The 27,970-nt window shown below is 40.2% G+C and overlaps 1 protein-coding gene and 1 pseudogene across 1 annotated transcript; one reads left to right on the plus strand and one right to left on the minus strand.

The window, feature by feature from the left end:
* The first annotated feature begins 220 nt into the window (after positions 1 to 220).
* Positions 221 to 19,130, plus strand: LOC145907436 (unconventional myosin-X-like; annotated as a pseudogene).
* A 1,289-nt stretch (positions 19,131 to 20,419) lies between these two features.
* LOC145907437 (microfibril-associated glycoprotein 4-like) lies at positions 20,420 to 27,625 on the minus strand. The gene is made up of 7 exons (XM_082994847.1): positions 27,348 to 27,625; positions 27,116 to 27,169; positions 26,073 to 26,185; positions 25,707 to 25,803; positions 24,078 to 24,177; positions 22,030 to 22,167; positions 20,420 to 21,762 (listed from the first exon to the last, which is right to left on the minus strand). Exons 1-7 carry the CDS (start codon positions 27,601 to 27,603, stop codon positions 21,579 to 21,581), a joined length of 942 nt encoding a protein of 313 aa, XP_082850973.1. The 5' UTR covers positions 27,604 to 27,625; the 3' UTR covers positions 20,420 to 21,578.
* Between the last annotated feature and the right edge of the window lie 345 nt (positions 27,626 to 27,970).

Here is a 27,970-nt window from a genome sequence, read left to right on the forward strand (position 1 = left end):
AACTGTTTATTATCACGTTGAGTTTATGCCGACCTAAACTCCATACATGAAGTAAAAACTGTGTACAAATTCGTTCAAAACAAAATTGATTGTAAAGAAAAATGCATATGAGCCATAACGAACCATATGATTTGATACTGATAACACTGTTGAATACCAAGCAGTTGTTTGGGCATAATGCGCTCCACAGTGGTTCGTCTATATTGTTTGATGCCCAGTTATGGGTACCCAACTGACTTACGTTGAAAAATATCTGTTCCTGGCTAGTTTGCGAGCTAGTCCTGGGCCACAGTCACCAACTGCACTTATGAGACCTCTACAAGTCAAAACCATCCACAGTGTCCCCAGGTCTATTTCAATAAGGTTGGAATAGGAAAATTTTGGCTAAAAATATTTGTTTGTAAAGGAAACAGAAAACAATAACAGTTGAACTGAAAGAAAAAGTATTAAAATTGCGAACAGATGTTGAAGAAGCAAAAGTGAAGTAAATATCCTTGGACAACATCAGATCTTCAGAAGCAAACAGGATAGTTTAAAGTGCGGCTGGCTGTTTAAGAAAGCTGACAGTGGCAAAGGAACTCTGAGAGGAACTTTCCCAAGGAAGAATTGGCAGAAAAGGTTGGTGGTCGGCGATGTATTTCATATTATATTTCCGTTGTTAGTTCTACGTAGCAGTTAAGTTACACGAAGCTTGAACACTAAACAAGGTACAACAACAAAACACTAAACAAGGTACAACAACAAATAACCAAATCCAGATGGTTCACGCTGCGCAACCAGGAGTTGAAGTTTTACGATAACGACGAAGAGAACGCCAAGTGTCGGGGGACGATCGACCTCAGTCAAATCTCCGACGTAACTGACGTCACAGAGAAAGAGAATGGCATTGACATCATTATGACGTCATCAAAAGTGCACCACCTTTCGGCGGAATCGAGGGAGGAGGCGGGGGAATGGTACAGGTGAGTTTAAACCAGAATCGCCAACGTTTGGTAAAAAGTCTTTGGATGCAGTGTGGACTTTCACTGAAAATACTGTGAAATGTTATTAAGTGGAACTTTTTTTCCGCAGCATGTTGATGAAGATTGTATCGAGCACGGAGAAAGAGATAGCAAACATGGAAAGCGAGTTCGCGAACCCGAAGAACGCTCTGATGACGGTCGACGGTCAAACCGTTACCCAGGCAACCGCAACATCTGTGTCAGGTGACTCTCGTGTATTTTAGCAAGTTGTCAGTTTCTCTTGAGGGAAAGGACGTTACAATATAAATAGGTTTTGGGAGTTCTGGCACTGATTTTAATCTCAGGAATCGGATACATTATGGATGCTACATTATAACCAATTACTCCTATCGTGGCATCGTGGCGACAAGATGTGAATAATATTAAGTGGTTTGTGACTGCAGGAAAGTCGAACACGTTCACTGTGACGACATCGCAACGTGTTTACACATTCGCGAGTGATTCGGGGGAGGAAATGCATCACTGGATCACTTTACTCAATGAGAGCAAGAACACAGCAAGTTCAGGCGACTCGGTACGTGTTAAACAGACAGAAACCAAACCCCATTTGACATCAGGTTTTTAAATGATTGCTTCACAATTGGTCACACATCGAAACGACAAAGTGTGTTTTCAGAAAAATTACACAATAAGTTTTGTCAAGAAAATAAAAGTCAGTAACACTTTCTTTTACAACTAATGTCGTATTTTTTCTTTGTGGTAAGAGAACTCTTCAGGCTCGCCCACAATCTAAAATATTGTTAAAACACTTTCAGGCTGGCCAGGATTCTTTCATACAGCAAGGTTGGTTGCTTAAAACATCTTACGAGAAGCAGAAAGTGAGTCACCAACGTCGGTGGTTCGTTCTGAAACCAAACGCGATCGAATATTTCAAGAACAGCAACCGCGATGCCCAGAAGATCGGGTCGATGGGACTCAACAGTCTCTGTGTTGTCACCTCACCGGACGAGAACGTCTTTGTAAGTCCCTGGTGTATGTAGGAGTAAAAGTGGGCTTCGTGTGTTTACTAGAGATGAACACTTGTTAAATCGAACCTCGCTGTGAGATCCTGTATAGTTGGACGATTCCGTCTTACCATGTAAAACACGTAACACTTAAAATCATAAAACGAATGTAATAAAGTTTTATAATATGTATGTTGCCTACACAAAAAGCACTTGTTTAAACAGGATCAGTCTGGTATAACACAAGGGAAATATACGTTGATTCCTTTAAGCATGTGATTTTTTGTGTAATATTACTGAACATTGACCGGCAGCTGTAGTTTCGATGCACACTTTCTATACTAGAAGTTACGCCACCTCTATTTCACTACAGACGCAGACAGGTTTGTGGGAGATTGTGGTGTACGGGAGGAAGCACACCCTCCGACTCAGCATGGAGGTAGAGGAAGACGCGAACATCTGGAGCAGTGAGATCCAGGCTATGATAGATGGACAACCTCTGATTATCACCAAAACAAAGATCCTAATGGACAAGATCAAGGTACAGAAGTGTAGAATTGAAACTGAACTTATTGCTTGGAGTAATCTGCTTACAGAGCAACTATTTCGATCTAATATGTCGGCAATGTGTCTGGTGATTATCTTGCCACTTAGGTAGCCAGGCGAAAAGCTTGTTGCTTTGAAATTACCTGCTTGAAAACACATCAGGAAATATTATTACAATGTTGTTAACAAAACGACTCTGCCCAAAGCATTTCATTCTTTCACTTATATTTAGCATGTTGGCCATAGTGTATGAAAATATGACTAAAATTATTGTGTACGTTGCAACAGCGTTCCGGTGACAATGAAAAGGAGATCGACTTAATCTACAAGAGGAACCCAATCTTCAGGCAATCAAGCGAGCCTTTAAGATCCCCTTTGCTATCCCTTCCATACGAACAGGTAACCCTGCAATTATTACAACTATCCGTCCCAGAATCCAATACTAACGCAAACTTATTAGTGCTGCAAGTATCCACGTGGTTGTCATAAAACCACGATGACGTCAACATCATCTTACCCGAACTATCTGTGACGTAACATTGCTCATATTGTTGTGTTGCTAACAAACCAAGTTGATTATTCCAAAAAAAATATAAAAGTATTGGTTTCGCTACTTAGAAAAAAAAAGGCATAGAAATCATAATCAACCGTTGTTCGCTCACAGGTGCCCTCTCGTGACGACCACTACACGTTGAGGGACGAGGCTGTGAGGATTTTTAACGTCCTCCTTCAAATGGAAGAACGGACTTTTCAGAACATTGAGGAGGAAGCGAAATCACTCCAGGTAAAAAAAATGAAAAAATTGTTTTTAAATTTTGCTTTTTAATATTTCTCGAATTCCCGCCTGTAATTGAGTTTCCTCCCCTATATATTTGCACATTTTATGACGTTTGTCAGGTAATTGTGGATCTTCCTTTGCAATGAGTGGGGAATGATGTTCACAGATCACAATTTATATCAAAGTTTTACTTGACATCAATCAGCATTCAAAACAGACAATCAAAAAGCATTGCGACACCGTCCAGCCAACAAACCATATATCTGTTCGTTCCAGGCGATCATGCGAGTGTGCCACGGCTCCAAGCTATTCCAGGACGAGCTTTATCTCCAATTAATCAAACAAACCGCCATCTACACCCTCCAACTCACCACAGACGAGCAAATGTGTGACCAGCTTCATGTGACGTCATGTCCGCATTACTGGCATCTCATAGCTTGTATGTGTTGTGCGTACCACCCATCACGTCCCGTGCTGTCTTACCTGAAGCTGCATCTAAAGAGGTATGACGTCACCAAAGTGTGTAAATAACTTGGTTATCCAATGTAGAGTTCGCGGAACCCTTAACACAAAAGGTTTACTAAATTTTGGGGGTTCTTGGTTAAGTTAAACAATCTTCATAAGTTTCGCAGACGAAAATTTTGTGAATATCTGGTCTGAGCGCTAATTCTAAAACATCTCTAACCCCACTTTTGTTGGTAAACCAGAATTTATTGCTTGCCTCAATGCTTTGTTTTCCCAGTAAATTTGAAACAAAATGCTCGTTTAATAAGAGATAAGCCAAGAAATGTCTTAAACCTTAACGCCCACCGACGATTTTGCCAGGCAAAACTGGTGGGGCGTGCGCCACTTTGAGAAGCACTTGCTACTAAGCAGTAGTTTTGCATTACAGCGGGTCGGGTTATCTTACCTCGCGCTGTTGACTGCACACAAATGTGCCATAAGATACCTGGGAATCTGTACAGTAATGATTATTCGGGGATCCCTTTTCACCGTTTGTTTATTAACATCCGTTATCAGGGTACAAGAGCGATTTCCTGGTACTCTTGGTGGAGCTTATGCTGAGTTCGGTGAAAATGCGCTGAGTCAGCAGACGTCACGTCGACGTGAGATGGTTCCTTCCATTGCTGAGATTTGTGCTGTGCTGGAGATGAGGGACCTGGTCACTGTGATTAACTGCTATGGTGGCGCAACATGCGAAATCTACATCAACTCTTTCACCACTGCTGGAAAGGCAAGTAGAGCATTGCTGCAAATTGAAATGTCGAACGCTCGGAAGTATTTCTTGTATAATTTTGAATTGTATTTTCTTCTGATGAACTGGTTTTGTTGGTTGGTGGCAAACATGCTTCTTTTTCAATATTTGTTATAAAATTATGTTCTGCATTTTTATGTGTTCAGAAGCGTTTCGTTGTTTTAGTTACAAAATGTTTTTACTTTAAATTAGAGGAGTTACTTTAGACAGTTTACGTCCAACTTTGGTGTTCAGGTTGTCCAGAAACTCCAGCATGGAATGAACGTGGAAGGGAATAAGAACACGTTCGCATTATTCGACACAAGGGCGATGTTGACAGAGCGATTGAACCAAACACCTTCCTCGCTGATATCGTTGCAAAGTTCGAACAGTAAGTTGCCGTTGGAACTTTTTTACTTGATTTGAGAAGTCTAGTTACAAATTCGTTGCAAGCAATTGGTCACACAGCTTAAAGAAGAAAATAAAAATATTATCGTACAAAGTACATTTCGTAAATATTTAAAATATTTGAATTTTTTATCAAACATAGAAACTTGGGGTGTTTCAAAATCATGTCGTTTGCATCTGACTACCAAATGTTTTTAATTGCTTCCCCGCCAACATAAAATTTAACCCTTTCTGATGTAACGCGAAACATTCTATTACAATGTTGTTAACAAAACGACTCTGCCCAAAGCATTTCATTCTTTCACTTATATTTAGCATGTTGCCCATAGTGGAAGAAACTATGGCTTAAAATTTGTGTATGTTGCAACAGCGTTCAGATGACAATGAAAAGGAGATCGACTTAATCTACAAGAGGAACCCAATCTTCAGGCAATCAAGCGAACCTTTAAGAACCCCTTTGCTATCCCTTGCATACGAACAGGTGACCCTGCAATTATTACAACTATCCGTCCCAGAATCCAATGCTAACGCAAACTTACCAGTGCTGCAAGTATCCACGTGGTTGTCATAAAACGGAAAACGATTTTTCTTTTTAGCTCGGCACTTGTGGTGTTGTGTAAACAAACTGTCCAAATGTTTGTGTAAATCTGTCTTGCGTCATTAAAGCTTTGAACAGTCCTGACCGTGTTACTCAGCACTTGCGGATCTACGTAAGCATGAATCAGCAATTCGTTCCCACAGTCACGCGTCAACATTTGAACAAGAATAAATATCATATTCAGCTCAAACGCCAACGTTTTAAAGAGTTACCCGTCTATATATATATACTATGTTAATGAGAAGTTCCAAAAAATGCACACAATTTTCTTTGTATTACATCCTGTGCAACTATAGTCGAGCCCATGAAATACTATATTCCTTGTATGCCTGCGACTTACGTGACTCCCTTTCTGTGGCGCTCTACTCCCAATTATTCCGTTGGATAATCTCGAAGGTGAATCACCGCATCAAGGGACCGGACGACTTCCATTTCATCGGAATTCTCGATATTTTCGGATTCGAAAACTTCTCGGTAACGAAGTTGCTTTGATTGTATGAAGAAAAAGTCCTTCTTGTTTAACATGTTTTTATTGCAACCGAAGTTACGTCTGCCATCCGGCGAGGGTTGCCACAAGAACAGTTCCTTTAAATTAACAATACATGTCAGCTAGAGTTACACTGCAGTTGCTATAATTGCTCAAAAACCAGGAGCGTTTCGTTTCAAGTCTAAATTACAAACGTTTTTTTATGCATTTTTAAAGCCCAGAAACGTGGACATATAAGTTTGTTTTACTAAAGGGTTGCTTGGTTACTTTCTAATTCAAGATATACATTATTTATTCTTGTTGCATCAATGTATTGTGTGAGAAAGTACTGAAATCTTTGCAATCATTCAGTCACCTTCTATCGCCGGGTCTACATGTGTTGTTTTCAGGTGAATCGTTTCGAGCAATTCTGCATCAACTTTGCAAACGAAAAACTACAGGAATTTTTTAACCGGCACATTTTCAGCTTGGAACAAATCGAATACAACAAGTGAGTCTTCGTAAAACATCACTTACTGCATTGGACAGCACAAATTAATGCAACAAAAAATGGAAACCATGCAATCTTCCCATTCCCCTCCACTTGTTATTTAAATTAATTAAGGACCTAAAAAACCTTTTCTGTATTTTTTTTCTTTACATTTTTCACTTTTTCGCCTGTATTTTATATCTTCGGTCGTGGTAATATTTGTGGGGAATAACCTTTCGCTTTATCTTAACATACCACGTTGGGACTCGAACCCTTGCTATCCTGCACACAAAACCTAGTAAATTTGTTCACTTATTTGTTGGGGTTTAGTGATTTCAATCCCAACCATTTTATAATCGTTTTTAACTACACCGGGATTCGAACCCAGGATATCCTGGCCATGAATCCCGATCAGGTTCCTACTGGTATATGAGTTGGGCGCTTGACCAATGTTGCCACCATTTCACAATCTTCCACTTTACAGGGAAGGTATAGATTGGTGCGACGTCCAGTGGTCAGATAACAGTGAGTGTCTCGACCTGGTGGAGAAAAACCTCGGTTTGATGTCACTTATTAACGAGGAGAGTTGATTTCCGAAAGGAACGGACAAATCCCTGCTGCAGAAACTCCACAACTAAACGTGCACAACTTTCTCAACAACGCGGTATTTCGAGTTTAAAGCACTAGTGTCCGCTTTGTTACGTCACAACTTCCTTAACAACTCGGTATCTCGAGTTTAAAGCACTAGTGTCCGCTTTGTTACGTCACAACTTTAACTCTGTTTTTTTTCGCAGAAAAATCCCTTCTACGTGAAACCTCGAATGACCGGAAACCAGTTCGGGATTCGACATTACGCTGGGGAGGTAAGGGTTGAGGCTGGGTTGAGGTTGGGTTGAGGCTGGGTTGAAGTTGAAGTTGGATTAAGGCTAGGTTGAGATTGGGTATTCCCAAACCATTTTGCTTGATGAGTTCGTGGGTGATGGCTAACTTAATATTGCAGGTTCTCTACAATATCGATGGCTTTCTGGAGAAAAACCGCGATACATTTCGTGATGATTTACTCGGCTTGTTGAAGGATTCCAGGTATATATTTTAACTAATTTAATTATCTAAAAAAAAAACTCGTGACATTATTTTTCATAGCTGTGATCTTATCTACGACATGTTTGAGAAAGTTCGGGGAACTTCGGAAGACTCCGGGAAAGGTCGGAAAAAGCAGTCAGCCGTAACAGCAAGTGGTCACTTTAAAGTAAGTTCTCTTTTTACAGTTGAAGTTAATTTGGATTTTCCATACATTTAACAATTTGACAGAAATCCCTCCACGCTTTAATGGAAAGACTTTCATCTGCAAGTCCGTTCTTCGTGAGATGCGTGAAACCAAATGTGGAGAAGGAACAAGGAAATTTAATGCACATAATATACGCAAATAAACATAAATATTAACAATCACAATCCCGTTCAAAAGCAACAAAAATATCAGCAGAAGTCGCCGCGATCAGAAAGTTTGTAACAAACTTGTTATTCACCACTAGGTGGAGGAGAACTTCAACCCCGGGGTCGTTCTAAACCAACTTCGTTATTCGGGAATGTTGGAAACTGTGAGAGTGAGGAAGGCTGGCTTTCCGGTCAGGCGGTTGTACAAAGACTTTCTTGACAGGTGGGTCACGTGACTATCTAGAACTGGTCTGTGATCCAGGTCTGTGATTGGTTGTTGCTTTCACGCGACATGGATCTAGTAATAACTAAAAATTCATGTGTAGAAATTTCCTCCACTTTCGACCATTTAAAATGTGCATGTTGGACCACAAATCATGCATTAAGTCACACCAGTCTCTGTCGCTTAACTGCTAAATGTTTTGACCATTAAGATACGGAATGATTTGCGCTCTGTCGTCATCCAACGAACCACGTGATCACAGCAAGGAAGTTTTGAACTTGGTTGACCCCGAAGGGACGAATTGGAGACTCGGAAATACAAAGGTGGGATTTGAAAAGTATTTGCCGTCTTGGTTTAAGTCGCGAACCGCTGGCAGATCTTTCACTCAAGGGTCTTATGCGAAAACCCTGCGTAACCGCGCAATTGCCTCGAACAATGTTTACATTCTGTGTTATTTTTATTGATAATGACGTAACGTTGGATATTTTAACTCTGCAGGCGTTCATGAAGGAAATTCTCGAACAAAAGTTGGAAAAGGCGCGATTTGAAAAGGTGTCACGTGCCGCTATTATCATCCAATCAGTGATGAGAGCTGTAGCGGCGCGAAAATACTTTCTTCGCCTGAAGAAGAACATCGTACACACACAACGATTCGTGCGAGTAAGCAATTTTTATGATTTCTGTGGGTTCAAGTATCGCGATCGAATGCATGCCAATATTATGGAACAACAACGACACCAAGTGGCGTAAAATATTACTTGGCCTAACGCGAAACACAGTGAGGTTTTTTTAATTGTCTGGGAGTCCCCAAAGTAAAAGAAGTAAATACCAACGTTTCTTACTATGGTTAACGTTATCAATTTATTTGTTCTGTTCTCGTGTGCCTGTCGCACAAAAAGTTTACAGACAAATTCAGTGCCTTCATATCTTTTGTGAAACCCTAGTTTTTTGGGGGTCTGCATAAAAACTTGTTTGTTATTTTCCCGCCATTATTCAGGGGTTTGTTGCGCGGAGGAAGTTCAAACGAGTTCACAAGGCGATCATCACAATGCAGAAATTCGAGAGAGGAAGGAAAGCAAGAAAATTATTCAAACTTCTTCTCGCAGAAAAACGAGAGGGAGAGAAAAAGGGCGGAGGCGACGATCGTCTTCCAAAAATACACGAGAGGGCGGGCAGCCCGGAAGATGTTTAAGGTAGGATGTTGCTGTTTTTGGATGGTTTCAATGCATAAATTGTTGGTAGTTTAATACAGGATTACACAATCCATGTGTGTCATATTAGTTGTCACATGCCAAACATTTGTGTGACCTCTTTTCAGTGATTGATGCTTGCTGGCAAGGAAACTTGACGCAACATTGTTGGACAACATACTATCAATGACCACACTTGGAGTTTACGATTTTCTACTTAAAATACTAAATACACCCAAAGCACTGTCACTTTGTGTAAAAAGTCATTGTGTGCATTTGATGATACGATTTCCATGGCAACCTTCATGTTTACACCTTCCCATTGTTTAGATCCTGCTTGAAAAACACAGACAACTCAAGGCTCTTAAGGAACAAATGGAAAGGGAGAGGAAACAGAGGGAGGAACAGGTTTGTCCGTCCCTTACTTTCCTTTTACCCCCCAGCGTTTATAAATTTAAAGGTCACAATAACATTGTGTAAGAATCCTGGAACAGAACGGTTTCCTCCACTTTTATGAATTTCCACATAAATTGTTTGGCTAATATTTAAAGTTTGACTTTGTGTTTGCAATAAGTTTGTTGAGGTATCAAAAGTTGGGCGAATTGTTCTCAAAAATTAGGTTTTTTGAATAAACTAAGACAAGAAAATGGTTTCTGTAGGCGCGCTTGGAACGGGAAAGACTTACGAGGGAGGAAGAAGAAAAAAGGCGAAGAGAGAAACAGGAACAAGAGGTGGTAAAAAAAACCTTAAAATTGTGTGGTTTCTTGCATAGAAGGAAAAGTTACCTTTCCTGTGTTGATTGTTTGAAGAAACCCAGACACCAAATTGCTTTAAATCTCAAAAGTCTGATTTTTACAGTGGAAATACTGAAAAGATTTATTTTAGCAATTGGTTGACATGTTTGTACAAGTAACACGAAAAGTGCAATATTTTCTGTGTGGTAATCATTCCCACGATACTTGGTCACTCTCTGATTATCTGGTAAAATTTCCCCTTTCCAGATGGCGAGAGAGGCTGAAATGGCCAGGGAAGCGACGGAGAACGGATTGGAGGAGGACGCTGAGGGTCTTCCTTCACCCCAACCGCCCCCACCTTGTGAAAAAATGTACAGCCCCCGCAAATCCATGGATGGCGAACACGTGGGTGCTTGTGTGTGCTACGTATACGTTTTTGTAAAACAAATCTTGTTCTTTTGAAGAAAATACTTGCTTTTTGAGTTGGTTACTTTCTAACACTTGGAACTTTTAATTTAATTGTTTCTTGGTTTCCGCCAGCAAGAGATTCAAATCATATTTCTATTGTAAAAAAACAACTCGCCTATCTCTTTGGGCAGGAATCGGCTCTTGCGTCACTCGACGCCGTCATAGATTCCGCTGACGTAGACAGTGCTTACTCAACCGTGAACAAGAGGATGCTCTCATCAGGTGGAGAGGAGGAGCTTGATGATGAGGAACGGGAGGAGATGGAGAGGATCTTCCAACTTGAACTTGAGATCGCGCAGATGCATCGACGAAGCGAGGCCAGGGAGAGTCTTGCGCTGGAAGTGGTGAGAATAAGTGTTGTGATGTCATAATATGATTCAGAATACTGGAAGGTATTTAAGAACAATCTAAGTTGGCAAAAAACTAATCTGGTATTTTTACAAAAAAAGAATTTTTATTTGTTTTGCTGACTCTAATAATTTTTAATCAGGATCAACCTAAAGCAACCGATGAATTTGTAACGAACGTGGGTGAGGAATATTACCCCGAGGGTTTGATTCTTGATTATTTAAAGTTAATCTTTATCGTTTCTCAACTAACAACAAGTGTAAAAGGTTAATTTCAACCTTACATGGAAAAAGTTAGTAAACAAATATTTCCCCCGACCCACAGAACACACAGGATGGAATTGTTCCAGATGACGAGGAGAATTACGAAGCGGAAGACATTAAAACGTCTGATATGGACGACGGTAAGTGTTTAAACGCTTTGTTTTAAAATTTCGCAGTTTTGACACGGGGTGCTATTACTTCTTTAGCAAAGTAATGACGACATCATGTGATTTGTCGTGACGTCATCAATGTTTTTGTGTTGAATTGATGCATGGGGGTTGAACTATTGCTGGTGTTTTCAATCAAACTTGTTGATAATGAAACATTATTCATGGGTGTTTACCCACTATAGAGAGTTATTACACTGATTCGTCGTTTGATGACGTCGATGATGACGACATGAGTGACGATGGAACGTCCACTAGTGGCGGTATGGAGGTCGCAGAGAAGTGGAGTCCCAACGTATACTTTCATTCCTACCTCGACGTGAAGGTTAGACGGAATAATATGTTGGACTGAGATTTCCACCTTCGTGGATCCCAGTCTTCACAACTCGCATTCGTCCAATATGTTCTCACGGCGCACTGAAATTTCGTGACGTTTTAGGGATGTAATAGTAATACAGTTGTTGGTATTGATCACTTCGCTTGTTACGTATCACATTGATCAGTGCAACAACTAAATGGCTCAGTTTGTTATGGAAATAAAATTCAACTCCACGTAAGTTGGCCAACAACATTTAAGCAACAAACTTGCAAACGTCACACCAACCTCTGCCACTGTGAAGATTGGTTGATATTTGAAAACACATCATTGCACAACCTTACAACCTGTTATAGGGTGGCCTCATGAGCCAGTGGAAGAGACGGTGGTGCGTCCTGAGTAACAGCACTTTCATGATCTTCAGAAGCAAACAGGATAGTTTAAAGTGCGGCTGGCTGTTTATGAAAGCTGACAGTGGCAAAGGAACTCTGAGAGGAACTCTCCCAAGGAAGAATTGGCAGAAAAGGTTGGTGGTCGGCGATGTATTTCATATTATATTTCCGTTGTTAGTTCTACGTAGCAGTTAAGTTACACGAAGCTTGAACACTAAACAAGGTACAACAACAAAACACTAAACAAGGTACAACAACAAATAACCAAATCCAGATGGTTCACGCTGCGCAACCAGGAGTTGAAGTTTTACGATAACGACGAAGAGAACGCCAAGTGTCGGGGGACGATCGACCTCAGTCAAATCTCCGACGTAACTGACGTCACAGAGAAAGAGAATGGCATTGACATCATTATGACGTCATCAAAAGTGCACCACCTTTCGGTGGAATCGAGCGAGGAGGCGGGGGAATGGTACAGGTGAGTTTAAATCAGAATCGCCAACGTTTGGTAAAAAGTCTTTGGATGCAGTGTGGACTTTCACTGAAAATACTGTGAAATGTTATTGAGTGGAACTTTTTTTCCGCAGCATGTTGATGAAGATTGTATCGAGCACGGAGAAAGAGATAGCAAACATGGAAAGCGAGTTCGCAAATCCGAAGAACGCTCTGATGACGGTCGACGGTCAAACCGTTACCCAGGCAACCGCAACATCTGTGTCAGGTGACTCTCGTGTATTTTCACAAGTTGGCAGTTTCTCTTGAGGGAGAGGACGTTACAATACAAATAGGTTTTGGGAGTTCTGGCACTGATTTTAATCTCAGGAATCGGATACATTATGGATGCTACATTAGAACCAATTACTCCTATCGTGGCATCGTGGCGACAAGATGTGAATAATATTAAGTGGTTTGTGACTGCAGGAAAGTCGAACACGTTCACTGTGACGACATCGCAACGTGTTTGCACTTTCGCGAGTGATTCGGGGGAGGAAATGCATCACTGGATCACTTTACTCAATGAGAGCAAGAACACAGCAAGTTCAGGCGACTCGGTACGTGTTAAACAGACAGAAACCAAATCCCATTTGACTTCAGGTTTTATAATGATTGCTTCACAATTGGTCACAAATCAAAACGACAAAGTGAATTTTTAGAAAAATTACACAATAAGTTTTGTCAAGAAAATAAAAGTCAGTAACACTTAACTCAATACATATTTTCTTTGTGGTAAGGGAACTCTTCAGGCTCGCCCACAATCTAAAATATTGTTAATAAACTTAAAGGCTGGCCACGATTCTTTCATACAGCAAGGTTGGTTGCTTAAAACATCTTACGAGAAGCAGAAAGTGAGTCACCAACGTCGGTGGTTCGTTCTGAAACCAAACGCGATCGAATATTTCAAGAACAGCAACCGCGATGCCCAGAAGATCGGGTCGATGGGACTCAACAGTCTCTGTGTTGTCACCTCACCGGACGAGAACGTCTTTGTAAGTCCCTGGTGTATGTAGGAGTAAAAGTGAGCTTTTGTGTGTTTACTAGAGATGAACACTTGTTAAATCGAACCTCGCTGTGAGATCCTGTATAGCTGGACGATTCCGTCTTACCATGTAAAACACGTAACACTTAAAATCATAAAACGAATGTAATAAAGTTTAATAATATGTATGTTGCCTACACAAAAAGCACTTGTTTAAACAGGATCAGTCTGGTATAACACAAGGGAAATATACGTTGATTCCTTTAAGCATGTGATTTTTTGTGTAATATTACTGAACATTGACCGGCAGCTGTAGTTTCGATCCACACTTTTTATACTAGAAGTTACGCCACCTCTATTTCACTACAGACGCAGACAGGTTTGTGGGAGATTGTGGTGTACGGGAGGAAGCACACCCTCCGACTCAGCACGGAGGTAGAGGAAGACGCGAACATCTGGAGCAGTGAGATCCAGGCTATGATAGATGGACAACCTCTGATTATCACCAAAACAAAGATCCTAATGGACAAGATCAAGGTACAGAAGTGTAGAATTGAAACTGAGCTTATTGCTTGGAGTAATCTGCTTTCAGGGCAACTGCTTCGATCTAATATGTCGGTGATGTGTCTGGTGATTATCTTGCCACTTAGGTAGCCAGGCGAAAAGCTTATTGCATTGAAATTACCTGCTTAAAAAACACATCAGGAAATATTATTACAATGTTGTTAACAAAACGACTCTGCCCAAAGCATTTCATTATTTCACTTATATTTAGCATGTTGCCCATAGTGTATGAAAATATGACTAAAAATTTGTGTATGTTGCAACAGCGTTCAGATGACAATGAAAAGGAGATCGACTTAATCTACAAAAGGAACCCAATCTTCAGGCAATCAAGCGAGCCTTTAAGATCCCCTTTGCTATCCCTTCCATACGAACAGGTGACCCAGCAATTATTACAACTATCCGTCCCAGAATCCAATGCTAACGCAAACTTAATAGTGCTGCAAGTATCCATGTGGTTGTCATAAAACCACGATGACGTCAACATCATCTTACCCGAACTATCTGTGACGTAACATTGCTCACATTGTTGTGTTGCTTACGAACCAAGTTGATTATTCCAAAAAAAATATGAAAGTATTGGTTTCGCTACTTAGAAAAAAAAGGTATAGAAATCATAATCAACCGATGTTTGCTCACAGGTGCCCTCTCGTGACGACCACTACACGTTGAGGGACGAGGCTGTGAGGATTTTTAACGTCCTCCTTCAAATGGAAGAACGGACTTTTCAGAACATTGAGGAGGAAGCGAAATCACTCCAGGTAAAAAAACTGAAAAAATTGTTTTTAAATTTTGCTTTTTGATATTTCTCGAATTCCCGCCTGTAATTTAGTTTCCTCCCCTATATATTTGCACATGTTATGACGTTTGTCAGGTAATTGTGGATCTTCCTTTGCAATGAGTGGGGAATGATGTTCACATATCACAATTTATATCAAAGTTTTACTTGACGTCAATCAGCATTCAAAACAGACAATCAAAAAGCATTGCGACACCGTCCAGCCAACAAACCATCTATCTGTTCGTTTCAGGCGATCATGCGAGTGTGCCACGGCTCCAAGCTATTCCAGGACGAGCTTTACCTCCAATTAATCAAACAAACCGCCATCTACACCCTCCAACTCACCACAGACGAGCAAATGTGTGACCAGCTTCATGTGACGTCATGTCCGCATTACTGGCATCTCATAGCTTGTATGTGTTGCGCGTACCACCCATCACGTCCTGTGCTGTCTTACCTGAAGCTGCATCTAAAGAGGTATGACGTCACCAAAGTGTGTAAATAACTTGGTTATCCAATGTAGAGTTCGCGGAACCCTTAACACAAAAGGTTTACTAAATTTGGGGGTTCTTGGTTAAGTTAAACAATCGTTCTAGGTTTCGCAGACGAAAATTTTGTGAATATCTGATCTGAGCGCTAATTCTAAAACATCTCTAATCCCACTTTTGTTGGTAAACCAGAATTTATTGCTTGCCTCAATGCTTTGTATTTGCAGTGAATTTGAAACGAAATGCTCGTTTAATGAGAGATAAGCCAAGAAATATCTTAAGCTTTCACGCCCACCGACGATTTTGCCGGGCAAAACTGGTGGGGCGTGCGCCACTGAGAAGCACTTGCTACTAAGCAGTAGTTTTGCATTACAGCGGGTCGGGTTATCTTACCTCAAGCTGTTGACTGCACACAAATGTGCCATAAGATGCCTGGGAATCTGTACAGTAATGATTATTCGGGGATCCTTTTCACCGTTTGTTTATTAACATCCGTTATCAGGGTACAAGAGCGATTTCCTGGTACTCTTGGTGGAGCTTATGCTGAGTTCGGTGAAAATGCGCTGAGTCAGCAGACGTCACGTCGACGTGAGATGGTTCCTTCCATTGCTGAGATTTGTGCTGTGCTGGAGATGAGGGACCTGGTCACTGTGATTAACTGCTATGGTGGCGCAACATGCGAAATCTACATTAACTCTTTCACCACTGCTGGAAAGGCAAGTAGAGCATTGCTGCAAATTGTAATGTCGAACACTCGGAAGTATTTCTTGTATAATTTTGAATTGTATTTTCTTCTGATGATCTGGTTTTGTTGGTTGGTGGCAAACATGCTTCTTTTTCAATATTTGTTATTAAATTATGTTCTGCATTTTTATGTGTTCAGAAGCGTATCGTTGTTTTAGTTACAAAATATTTTTACTTTAAATTAGAGGAGTTACTTTAGACAGTTTACGTCCAACTTTGGTGTTCAGGTTGTCCAGAAACTCTAGAATGGAATGAACGTGGAAGGGAATAAGAACACGTTCGCATTATTCGAACACAAGGGCGATGTTGACAGAGCGATTGAACCAAACACTTTCCTCGCTGATATCGTTGCAAAGTTCGAACAGTAAGTTGCCGTTCGAACTTTTTTACTTGATTTGAGAAGTCTAGTTACAAATTCGTTGCAAGTAATTGGTCACACAGCTCAAAGAAGAAAATAAAAATATTATCGTACAAAAGTAGATTTTCGCATCATGTAATTTAACCCTTTCTCATGTAACGCGAAACATTCGAATTCAAACAGAACAAACTCGGAATCACAAACGAATCCGGATAGTGGCGGTAAGGATTCGGAATGGGTATTCTACTTCAAACTTTACTGTGTGTTCGATCCGATTGATGCACGGGAAGACTCAATCGAATATCACTTCGTTTACGAAGACGTGAGTCGGGAGTTTCTCTGTTTCCATTCAGTGATTTTAGTTTTTTTGATTGAAAACTTGCCTCGGTTGATTCTGTCGTCATGGTAACCTGGCATCCAACGCGGATTTCACGAAGCCGTAGAATTCCTTACATGAGCTACTGGACACCTTAAATCGTCTGGGTTCCTTCTCAACTCAAATAACTTTGGCGAAAAAATTTCGGGAAACACTGACCTTGAGTGCTTGACTTAAAATAAATATTTTACTCATTTTTGTATTTTGTATTTTCTAAACGCAGGAGTTTCCAATGCAGGAAATAAATTTCATACAACCTCTAGCTTCCTTAAAAAACATTAACTCAGAACTTCCCTAATGTTGCAGGTCCACGAACAAGTGATACAGGGACTTTACCCTCTATCTGATGACGTATTGAAAGATATCGCAGCTTTAAGGTTGCAATTCGCTGAAGGAAATTACCATCAAATCAATATTGAGTAAGTTTATTTAAGTGGAGCCGAAACTTTATCTTCATTGCTTCGTTCCGTTTAACCAACAAAAAGCATAAAAATATAAAAATGCCAATGGATTTTCAAGACTCCTTTTGCGAATATAAAACATGGATTCTTTTTCCAGTGCTGACATCGGCAAATATTATCCAATCAACAAGTTGATGGCCGCTTACGAGATCACAAACGAAAGCGAAGACTTCTACTTCAAACGAACCGATTCTTTCCCGAATGAATTAAATGCAAACTCAATGCCAGCCAAGAAACGTTCTGTGAGTAAAGGTTTTTATTCGGTCTCAATTTGATTTTTTCGATAATTAAGACGTTTTCATAAATTACTTAAAATTCCAAACTCGCCACGTAGATCTGCCCCACTTCGAACACATCCTTTCATCCCATGCTAGTTATCCGTTCCCATGGGGGCCTGACTCGATAAACTGTGGTTTTATCGGTGCCTGTGCCATTTTATTCCGCATATTTATTGTTCACACGCGTTCAAGTCGTTTTTGTTCAAAAGAAAATTAAGTTATATTTGGACGTTGGCACCAACCGCGCATGAATCGTATTCCACAACTAATCGTCATTCTTTAAATCAGCTCGTATATTGATAGTTAGTAAAACAACAAAGGATTTTAATTTGTGGACGAAGCTAATTGAGGCCGAAACGTTAAAATTTAACAAATATTTTTTGGCAACGAAGAGTTTCGTCAGATTTTAATTCTTTCAGGGGTCGAGTCTTTTCAACACGTTCCGGAAGAGAGGGATGAAGAAGGTGAAGGAGGAAGGTGAGAGCGATGAGATGAAGAGGACTCTCTTCCTGGAGGAACTACAGGATGTCAAATCAAACGTCCTGGATAGATGGAGGAGATTGAGAGGAATGCCGCAAGAAGACGCCGTGGTCAGTATCACAATAATCTCACTAAACAATAAGACTGGAGTTTTGTGTTATTGGATGTCGGTGCATCTCTGCCCGTGGTTGATATTTATTGGCATTGTATTTGGGTGCTTGATGTTTAAATATTATTCGCATAATTTTATGTTCAGCATATTTTGCGTTCTCTTCATTCCGTCTAATTCCTTTTATCTCAACAATTTGTTTCAGGCTGAATATGTTAACCTTGCACGTCGGTGGCCCGGATACGGATCCTACTTGTTTAAAGTTGAAAATCACGACGCGCAGTTCGGTCAAACCCTTCTCACTCTGGCGATATCGGCGCAGGGAGCAACTGTGTTCAAACGAGGTCACTCACAGTTCCTGGATCATTTCTCATATGAAAAGTAAGTTTGATCGAACACAATGGTTCGTTTTCAACGCGGAAAGACACGAAACTTGTTGGAGTTATTGGCTCTCAACATTTCTGCTTATCGGTCTTATGAATGTAATGCAGTTTATTTTATGAAACAAAAACTTACCATTACCATAGTAGTGCAAATTGTAAATTGACTGAACTACCCTTCTTGCGGCGCTTACCATAGTAGTGGGGTAACGTGGAGTCCATATTTCCCTGCAGTTTATTTGGCGTCAGAAAACAAAATTGTTGGTGAACTACGGCCCAAATGTTTGATTCGGTCAAATGCCCACTTACAAATCAAGTTTTCAAATAGAGTCTCGGGTTTGCTGCGGCCGGTTTCGAATTCGGCTCTGACGTTTGAAAAGTCTCAGAACCACTGTTCCAAACAATTAAACAAGATTTTGCAGCTACATTCCTTGAGTTGAACATGTTATTGTGTCTTCCTCTCAGGATCCAGTCTTTCGGAGCGGGATCTGCGAATGTTTTCAGACTTCAGACCGAGTCAAGAGGGGACATTTCCTTCACCGCAGAACAAGTTAACGAGATTGTGAAACTCATGCGAGCTTACGTCACCGCCCTCTTCCGCCGAAAGCATTGAAAGTTGACACCGAGCACTTTTATTGCGTTCAGATTTTAACGAAACTTTAGTATTTGTCGTTCTAGCCACAAACTTGAATGTTAAGATCAGGGGTTTTCCACAGGATCACCATATGGACCACAGCGATCTATATCAATGGCTTCCACATTACCACACAATATTACCTTCGCCGATGCATGTTTTTGTGACATTACTCAGCAAAAACTTTCGTCGGTTGGGAGGATCCACAGAGTTAACCATGGTGTCGTTGTACCCGAACGAGCTCGCGAGATGTTCCAAGTCTTTCACGTCCCAATAAGGTTTATTTACAGGATCATGTATCTTATAGTTTCGGCATATACGCTTACATCCACTCTCAATACTCCGCTCCAGTGTTTAAACCTTGCAGTGACGATTTTTATTTGTTTTACCACTTTCACATGTTTTTTTCGCTAGTCATATTCTTTCTTGTCCTGAAGCACTTGGTGATCTTTTCTGTCTATTTTGTTTTCGGGAAACCAAATTCCATAACCATAGAAATCACAACCAGCGATAAAGTTGTCAGTCCCACTCATGGCATTTCAACTTGTGATTTGTAATTTCAATATTATTTCATAATTATTTCGCCGCAATCATGAACCACACCCAAAACATGTGTTTCAGGTTAATTTTAACATCTAAATAACGTCATCAATACGACGACGTCACCACGTAACATGAAATATTCCAACCGCTTTCGTACCTATTGTTGTCAACCCTTTTATCCTTAGACTGCCTATCTTTTAACATTGTTATCTGTCTAATATTATTTATTGTACATTTGCATCAATTTATTGCATGTTCGATTTGGTTGTTTTATGAACACAGTTCCTTGTATGTCTGCGGCAAGCCAGTTGAGGCCTGTGATGTCACAATTGCTTATTGTTACGTTCCACTTACTGCTATTGTTTCACTGTCGCTCGGTTTTAAAAAAGAAACAAACCCTGAATTGGGATCGAAAAGAAATTCATATTTTGTGATCTTGTCGGAAAAATCTGGTTTTTAACATGGCCTGAAACTGACGTCATGACCCTTGGTGTTTGGTGGCTGGAAATTCTATTTATCGAGTAATTTATTTCGAGTTCAGGAATCAATTCTACAAAACTTCACTCTCTCCATGCCATCTACATTCTGCCATGGAATGCAACCAGCAGACGCATCAGACGCGTCTGTGTCCTCCACAAACTGCTGTGTTAAGTTTGTTTATTACGCAAGAGTGTATAAGGTCTAACCTTGGGAGGTGACAAGAAAATGATTTGTAAAGGAAAGCCAAAGCTAGTATGCCACTCATGCCGAAGCAAACGTTTCAAACACCACTGTGTTCATCATCAGTGCCAAGTAAGAATGAGTTGCAGCAATGTGTGTGCAGAGGAAGGCAGGTAACTGAACAGACAAAAACAACAACACAAATGAAACACGTGACAGACGCCACTCGAAGGCCCACGGCCGTGGCGTCATCATTTGGGCTGCAATGAGGACCTGTGTGTTGACAAGAAACCTTGTTACACAATTTACCCTCACATAAAACCTTTCCCATAAGTCGGTGAAATGGCGCCGCGATATCCGCGCATTTCTGTAAATATAAGCGGTGAATTGGCGTGACTGCATTTTTGGGGTTTATCAGAGAAAGCCAAACTGAACTGAATCAAATTTTCTGACATCCTCGAATCAGAAATCAACTGTCAAATCTGATGGATCAATGTTTATATTTACATGGATTATCAACATAAAGCATGGAAACGGTTGAATGCGATATTACAACAACGACATGATATACAAGGAATGATAAAACGTTTTTTCAATGACGTCGGATAATTATCACGCTGTAAACCAAGTTTAACTCATTTACGGCGAACGTGCTATTCGTTCGTTGACACTTCCAGCAACAAGCCGCCTTTTCAAATGTGTCACGTGGTAATCCGAACTCAAATAACCCGGTATGCATTTTCTATATAGGCCACATGTCTTTTGCGTAAAAAAGATACGAAGGGACTGAGGACAAAGGACATATAGGACAAAGACTTTTTGTACGCGTGGTTTGTAACGTGTTATTGTTAATCCTCGTGCGCTTGTTTATTATGTATTAAACTGATCGATTGACTGTGGGTTTGATAGCAGCCTTTTTATCAGGAGTCAGATATACGGCAGTGTTATTATTTGTGTAGACGTTTTAAGTAACGCCCTACAAATACCATGATAATAACAAACATGCAAAAAGGTGAAGTTTTTGCTACTAACACAAAAACTGTAAGGATTTGTGGAATAAATTCGGTTCGGTATAATTGCTTTCCTGTTATTTACGATTTAAAGCCTTTATCAAAACTGGTGAAAGTATTTACAATGTCTGTCAGTAATTGTAAATCAACACAACGTTGCCATGGTAACTAACGACGCAATGTTAATTTTCGTCACTTTAAACCTCCCCAACAATTACTCGCATTTCACTTTCATCTTAGAACTCATTATTCCGCTATATGAGTTTTTCCAATCCCACCAACTCATAGTGTTGCGCGCAGTAGAAGTTCTCGACCACGGACCATTGAGGAGGGCATATGAACAATAACGATGCCACCAAGCTCCACCATGAGTCACAGCACAATTACCACTTGGATACCTGCAATTATAATTAAGTCGGTTGTCAACAACTCTGTGTTACAACTTATTTAAACTCATTTAAAACTTGTGTTTAACTAAAACTTTAACGCAACCCCCTGTTTCAGAGCAATTGATTCAAACAATTGTTGATTTAGGGTGGGCGGTTAACTTTGTCAACGAAAATCAACTATTTGAGGAAATGCATTTCATCTTTATTAAAACAACTCGATTTACTTCGTTAGTAAAACAGAAATATAATCAGACACGTTGTATCATTATTACTCACGTATCATGGTCTCTGTTGCGTGTTGAAAATCTCATCCCGTTTAGACTGTGGGACCCAGTCATGGCATCTCCTATGTTCCCCGAATATCCGGATATAGTAATTGTGTAAGAACTTCCTTCATCGCCAATGCTGAAAGTACTGAAAACAACAATGTCATAATGTTTAATTTAATGCAAAGTAATTTAAATAACAACGGATAATTTGTTGTTTTAAATCAATCCGCTTACATTGGTTTGTTGCTCATGGAAATGATTGTTAAACATAAAACCCTTTATGACGTAATAAACGACATGTGTCATACATTGTGTTGTGTTGTGTGGGATAATTATTTGTCAACTAAGCAATAAACACAGAGTGGGATTAGAAGTTTTGAGAAGGAAACCCAGATATTTTTCAACTTTAAGTTCACAAACGACTGGAGGATTACAAGGAGGCTTTATTGTAGCTGAAGAACAAAGCGGATAAATCTAACTTTCCAGTCAAGATGCAAAGGTCAGTACTTGGCACTCAAGATTTTACCACAAGGACTTGGGCAACAACGACCGCATAAACTCGTCTGGGCAACAGATTTTCCTTAACCTTTTTTAAGTGGTTCTTAACCTTTTTTATCTCATTTCCCACTTCCAGTGTAAACGGAATCCTTATTTCCCACTGGTATTTACATTTTTTAACTAAGAATTTGATTATTGTATTTTCGTTATATCTGTTATACTTTTTTAACTTTTTCTACCGCATGGCATTACCAATTACCAATAAGTGTACAACACACAGTGAATACAGATCATTATATTTCGTTTCCGACTATTTTTGTGTATTTCGGTGCCGACTAATTATCCACCTACAACAGTGGTCCTCAAACTGCGGTACGCGTACCACTAGTAGTACGCGAGAGCTTTTCAAGTGGTACGCGATTTAGTCTATTCTATATAATTTGCCGCACTTTGCAGAAGCCAAAACCGCTGCAAATACATGATGTCGGTTTTCTTTATTGTGCATCTGTGACGCAATAGTATCAACGTGAAATTGTTGCACTCTTGAAGTAATTCTGACATCGTGTATTCAACTGTGCAACAATTTCACGTTGATACTATTGCGTCACAAATGCACAATAAAGAAAACCAAGCAGATATTGGCTAAATTGTTATTCATTGGTGTTATGTCATAACAGTTATGATATAGTAATACGGTGGTATGCAGTGTATTAAAAAACAAATGAGCGGTACGTGATTGGAAAAAGTTTGAGAAACACTGACCTACAACCTTTAAATTTCCCACCGGATATGAACCACTGGCCTAAGGAATTAACTCTGCAGGCCAATGCACCCATTTTCTTGCATAGAGACCCAACAATATCCAATCAACCACGCAACGACCAGCAGCTAACCCAGGGGTGGGCAAAGAGAACACAGAGTGTATACACTATACAACTTATACACTGACAATCAAGTTGTGTCAGCGTCTTACACGTCGCGATTACGGGATTTTTGTTGCTTCATTCAAAACATTGGGGGCCAAGCATGTTGGGCAGAAAATCGAAATTTCAAACCATGGATTATGCATGGGTGTTAGATGGAGAATATAATAACCATTTGATCCCATATATCGATGTGGGACACAGCACTAATATTCACTGGATTGCTGCAACCAATTGTCAAACGGTTTGACCGTGGTCATTTTCGCTTGAACTGCGCAAAAAGGTGACGTTCGACCCAATCCGAGCCCCACTGAGCTCGGTCCTGGCAATCCGCGAACAAGCGATCGCGCAAACCTCAAAAGCGGTGATGTGGGGTCGTTACGAGTTGATTACCATCCCTATGTGTGTGCGGTATCTAATTTTATTTTTTTTTTGTTTTCATAATTATTCCGAACCGAGTAAATGCATTGAAACACAGCAAGAATATTCTGTGTTGCTTCAAACTTAAAACACGAATTTTGTGAATCTGACGTAATAAGGAGGGTATTTCCCCTAATGACTTTTAAGATTTTGTTAGTTATGACGACCTTTTAAGATTTTGTTAGTTACGACGTTAAATACGTCATAGTCTTACCTATACTCGGCAAATCCTTGACCTCCGGAAAAATCCTGAAGGTCAACACGAAGGCGACATCTAGTGGACGCACTGGTGATTTGATACAGTTTCTCCAAACCTGATAAAATTTGTTGGTTGTAATAATATTGCTGAAAACACTGGAATTTAAATTGAATTAACTGATACTGTTATAGTGACTCTAGGATTGTTACGAAGCGTACTTGAAACGTTTTGCTTGGTTGGCCTGTATATTTAACTGGGTGTGCACAAGTTACAACAATGTGTTCAGTAAATGTATTCAACCTAAAACAAAGCTGGAACTCCTGTTGCTGCCAGATGGCATATTGCAATTTAAAATGTACCGCTCTTCTGGCATGAAATATACGTGCTGTATTTTTACGACGTTCCGTCTGCCATTCAGCGAGACTTCATCAGGTATTAATACCGCAATTTCAAAGTAAACTACACTAAAACATTTAAGGGCACAAAAACGAAAAAAGGACAGGTTGACACCGCTTGTCAGATCACGTGGCAGAGGCAAAACACGAAACACTGCGGGAGGCGCAACAGTTACAACAAATTGTTATAAACTGCCGGAAAGTAGACACAGTGCTGTTTGTCGTTGACGCATCCACTGTTTTTGTGAATGTGAAGCGACTCAAGAAAGAGCCGCTTGGTGTGGTCCAACTCCTTTTCCAGAACTTGGAAAGGGCTTTATCGAAGGCAACTTCGTGTCGCAGTGTCACCGCATGCTTGGCCAACGCAGTCTTGCTGGCATCTTTCGATGCGACATCACGGCGATGCTCTTTCAGTCGCGTCTTAAAGGCCCTTTTAGTTTCACCGATGTAAATACCATCGCAATATTTGCATGGTATTAAACAGACCATTCCCTTTGGCTCGGAAGCCTCCGTAGCAATGGGTCGTGAAATTACATTGCCAAGCGTTGTATGGGGCTTAGTATAGATTTTAATGCCTAATCCGACATCAATCTTCCCAATGTTTCGTCAAGGCCAGGGTTGAAGGGAATAACAACTGCTCCGCTAGTGGGCGTTTCATCCTTACGGGTTATTGCCAGTATATTTTGAGCGTGCCATAACAGTGGTGATTGCTAGGGATACCGGTACATTGGTGAACAATGACACCACATCAAAGGATACCATTCTGTCATGTTGCTCCACTCGTAAGCTCCGTACCTCGACTGCAAACTCGCGTGAGTTTTTCACATGGTGCGGACTATTGCCCAACAAAAGGAGCGATTATTTTAGCATTCTTGAGTTGCTTCACATTCACAAAAACAGTGGATGCGTCAACGACAAAGAACAATGTGTTTACTTTCCTGCAGTTTATAACAATTTGTTGTAACTGTTGCGCCTCCCGCAGTGTTTCGTGTTTTGCCTCTGTCACGTGATTTGACAAGCGGTGTCAACCTGTCCCTTTTTCTTTTTGTGCCCCTGAATGTTTTAGTGCAGTTTACTTTAAAATTGCGGCATCAATACCTGATGAAGTCTCGCCGCATGGCAGACGAAACGTCGTAAAATACAGCACGTATATTTTATGCCAGCGGTACATTTTAAATTAAAACAAACTATTATTCAAAGTTTTGCAACATTTGTACTTGGTTAAGGATTGCTTTATTGGAATACAAACCAATCCAAAATTCTGTTGATAGATCCCCAAACCCGTTCTTGTAATCCACCCAATCTCTATCGAAACTAACAGATCCATCATAACGACGCTGGAACACCTGGTATTTATCAAGTAAAACGCTTGACACTGATTTTCGGCGAATTGGTCTAAAAAAGTTAGATGACCTCCATGTCAATATATGACTTTTCACTTTCGTGTGTAATTTCCTGACCTTTAGAAACAACACAATCCCGGGCGTATTGTTAAGTATTGTAGCGTGAAATCGTAAATTACATGGCGTGCATAATCACCTCGCTTACCCAACTAAGCGCTGGTGCCAGGGATTGCCCACCCCTGTGTTAGTGATATTAACCACAGTATGAATACCTGCCATCCATCTTCACAGTAAACTTCTTCTCCAGATCTGAGACTTTGGCGACCTTGATATGGGGAAGTTTTGCAAGATTCGTAATGCACAAATTCGTGAAGATTTTCCAGTCCTACAGAAATACTGTGATGAATTCTGGTTGGTTTCAATCAACGGACGCATGAAATGGGTTGAGGTTTTAATATAAGGAGGTTGTTGTTATCTGTTTCCTGCTTTACGTTGACATGCCGACACATGTGGAGTCAACAAATTTACGATGATTTTGCTAAAAATGTTTTTAAAATTTTGATAAATGTAATAAATTAGTGGCGGCTAACCAGAAGTGAAATGCTTAATGTAGGATTATCCCCATTGTGCGGTTATCTGCTGAAACTTCTGACTGATGATTAAGTACGATGATTCGAGATATACTTTGTCCCAATATATTCTGTGCCACGTGAATGTTTTACTTTTCGCATTGCGATTCAATATCATGTATGGGTTTTGAATTTTGGAAAACGTTTATATCTTGTTGTTGCACATAATCATACTTTACTGCTCCCTAGCGTCGTTGGTGGCTATGAGTAACTTGATTTCTGTGTGTTGCGTGAATTTGTGAGTGACCGAGGTTTATTCGAGGTCGAAAAGTGTTACCAGTATTCAATACAGGTTATATACAAGTTTTAAACTTGTCACGAGTATAATTATCAGGTGATTGGCAAATACGCCGATAACCACACCACTAGGGGCAGAAAGGACTCCTGACGGGTATAGATTCTAGCATTTGTTAACTTGACACAAACGTGAGAAATCAATTTAAATAAAACTAAACTCAACTGTTGGAAGTGTTACTCAGTTGACCTTGCAGTTGATCCACTCTGTTCGACAACTCTGTGAATATAATGTTCGATGTGTGAGTTGACATTGCATGTTAAGTGCATGAACTTAACTGTTAGATGTGCGGTTCTGCTCACTCTGCAGTTGATCCACTCTGTTCGACAACTCTGTGAATATAATGTTCGATGTGTGAGTTGACATTGCATGTTAAGTGCATGAACTTAACTGTTAGATGTGCGGTTCTGCTCACTCTGCAATTGATCCACTTTGTTCGACAACTCTGTGAATAAAATCTTCGATGAATTTACTTTAATATGATTTTATGAGAGTTCACCGTGTAGGGGATTTGTTGTACTGCTGTGTTTGTATCAAATATCTATCTAAACTGCTTGGTTTGTTAAAGTTTCCCTATCCAATAATAAATTTTGTCGAAAAGTGTTTAGAGAAGAATCTTATACCTGTAACAAGTCTCATCAAATCTTCTTTGCCAGCCACAGGTCCTTGGTCTCCCTTTTCACCTCGGTGACCTTGAGGTCCACGTGGTCCCATCTTTCCTGGTCTTCCAGTCTCTCCTCTGCCACCTTTCAAGCCGGAATGTTCTATCTCAGATCCTTGTTCTTGTCCGTCACAAACAACTCTGCATACTTGTTGATGTTGGTGAGTTATGACAAGATGGCCGACCAACAAAACTCCAAACAAAATCAATTTCAACATTTTCAAACAAGCTAGACTTTGAAAATCTGTAAATAGTTGCTCAGTCATCACATGGAAATTAACAAAGTAAACGCCAACGTTAAATTTGCACCAAAATTGCCTAATTAGCAACTACATTGAAAATATGGAAGATTCACTGAGACCTGCGGGCGAAAATCAATACACATTTATGCTGCGTAGATGAAACAAATATGAAAATAATGCAAATGATAAATGTGGAGTTTAAATACATGTTGCGCATAATCCAACCTTAAACTGTTGACCAATGTTACGTTACTTAATGTAAAACTTTCAGTGCGGCCAGCAATTATGCAAGGAAGTGCTCAGTGCGTGAGTTTGTTGATTGTAAATTGCGCATAACTGCATT

This window comes from Ascidia mentula, chromosome 6 (assembly GCF_947561715.1).
Source record: "Ascidia mentula chromosome 6, kaAscMent1.1, whole genome shotgun sequence".
In the NCBI taxonomy this organism is placed as follows: Eukaryota; Metazoa; Chordata; class Ascidiacea; order Phlebobranchia; family Ascidiidae; genus Ascidia; species Ascidia mentula.

Excerpts from the sequence above, each read along its gene's own strand:
- LOC145907437 (XM_082994847.1), bottom strand. The coding sequence starts at position 27,603 with ATGTTGAAATTGATTTTGTTTGGAGTTTTGTTGGTCGGCCATCTTGTC. Across the intron at positions 26,186-27,115 it reads GCAGAACCGCACATCTAACA|GACTGGAAAATCTTCACGAA; the intron begins GTTAAGTTCATG and ends GTATTTCTGTAG. Across the intron at positions 24,178-25,706 it reads ATCAACAGAATTTTGGATTG|GTTTGGAGAAACTGTATCAA; the intron begins GTTTGTATTCCA and ends AAATTTTATCAG.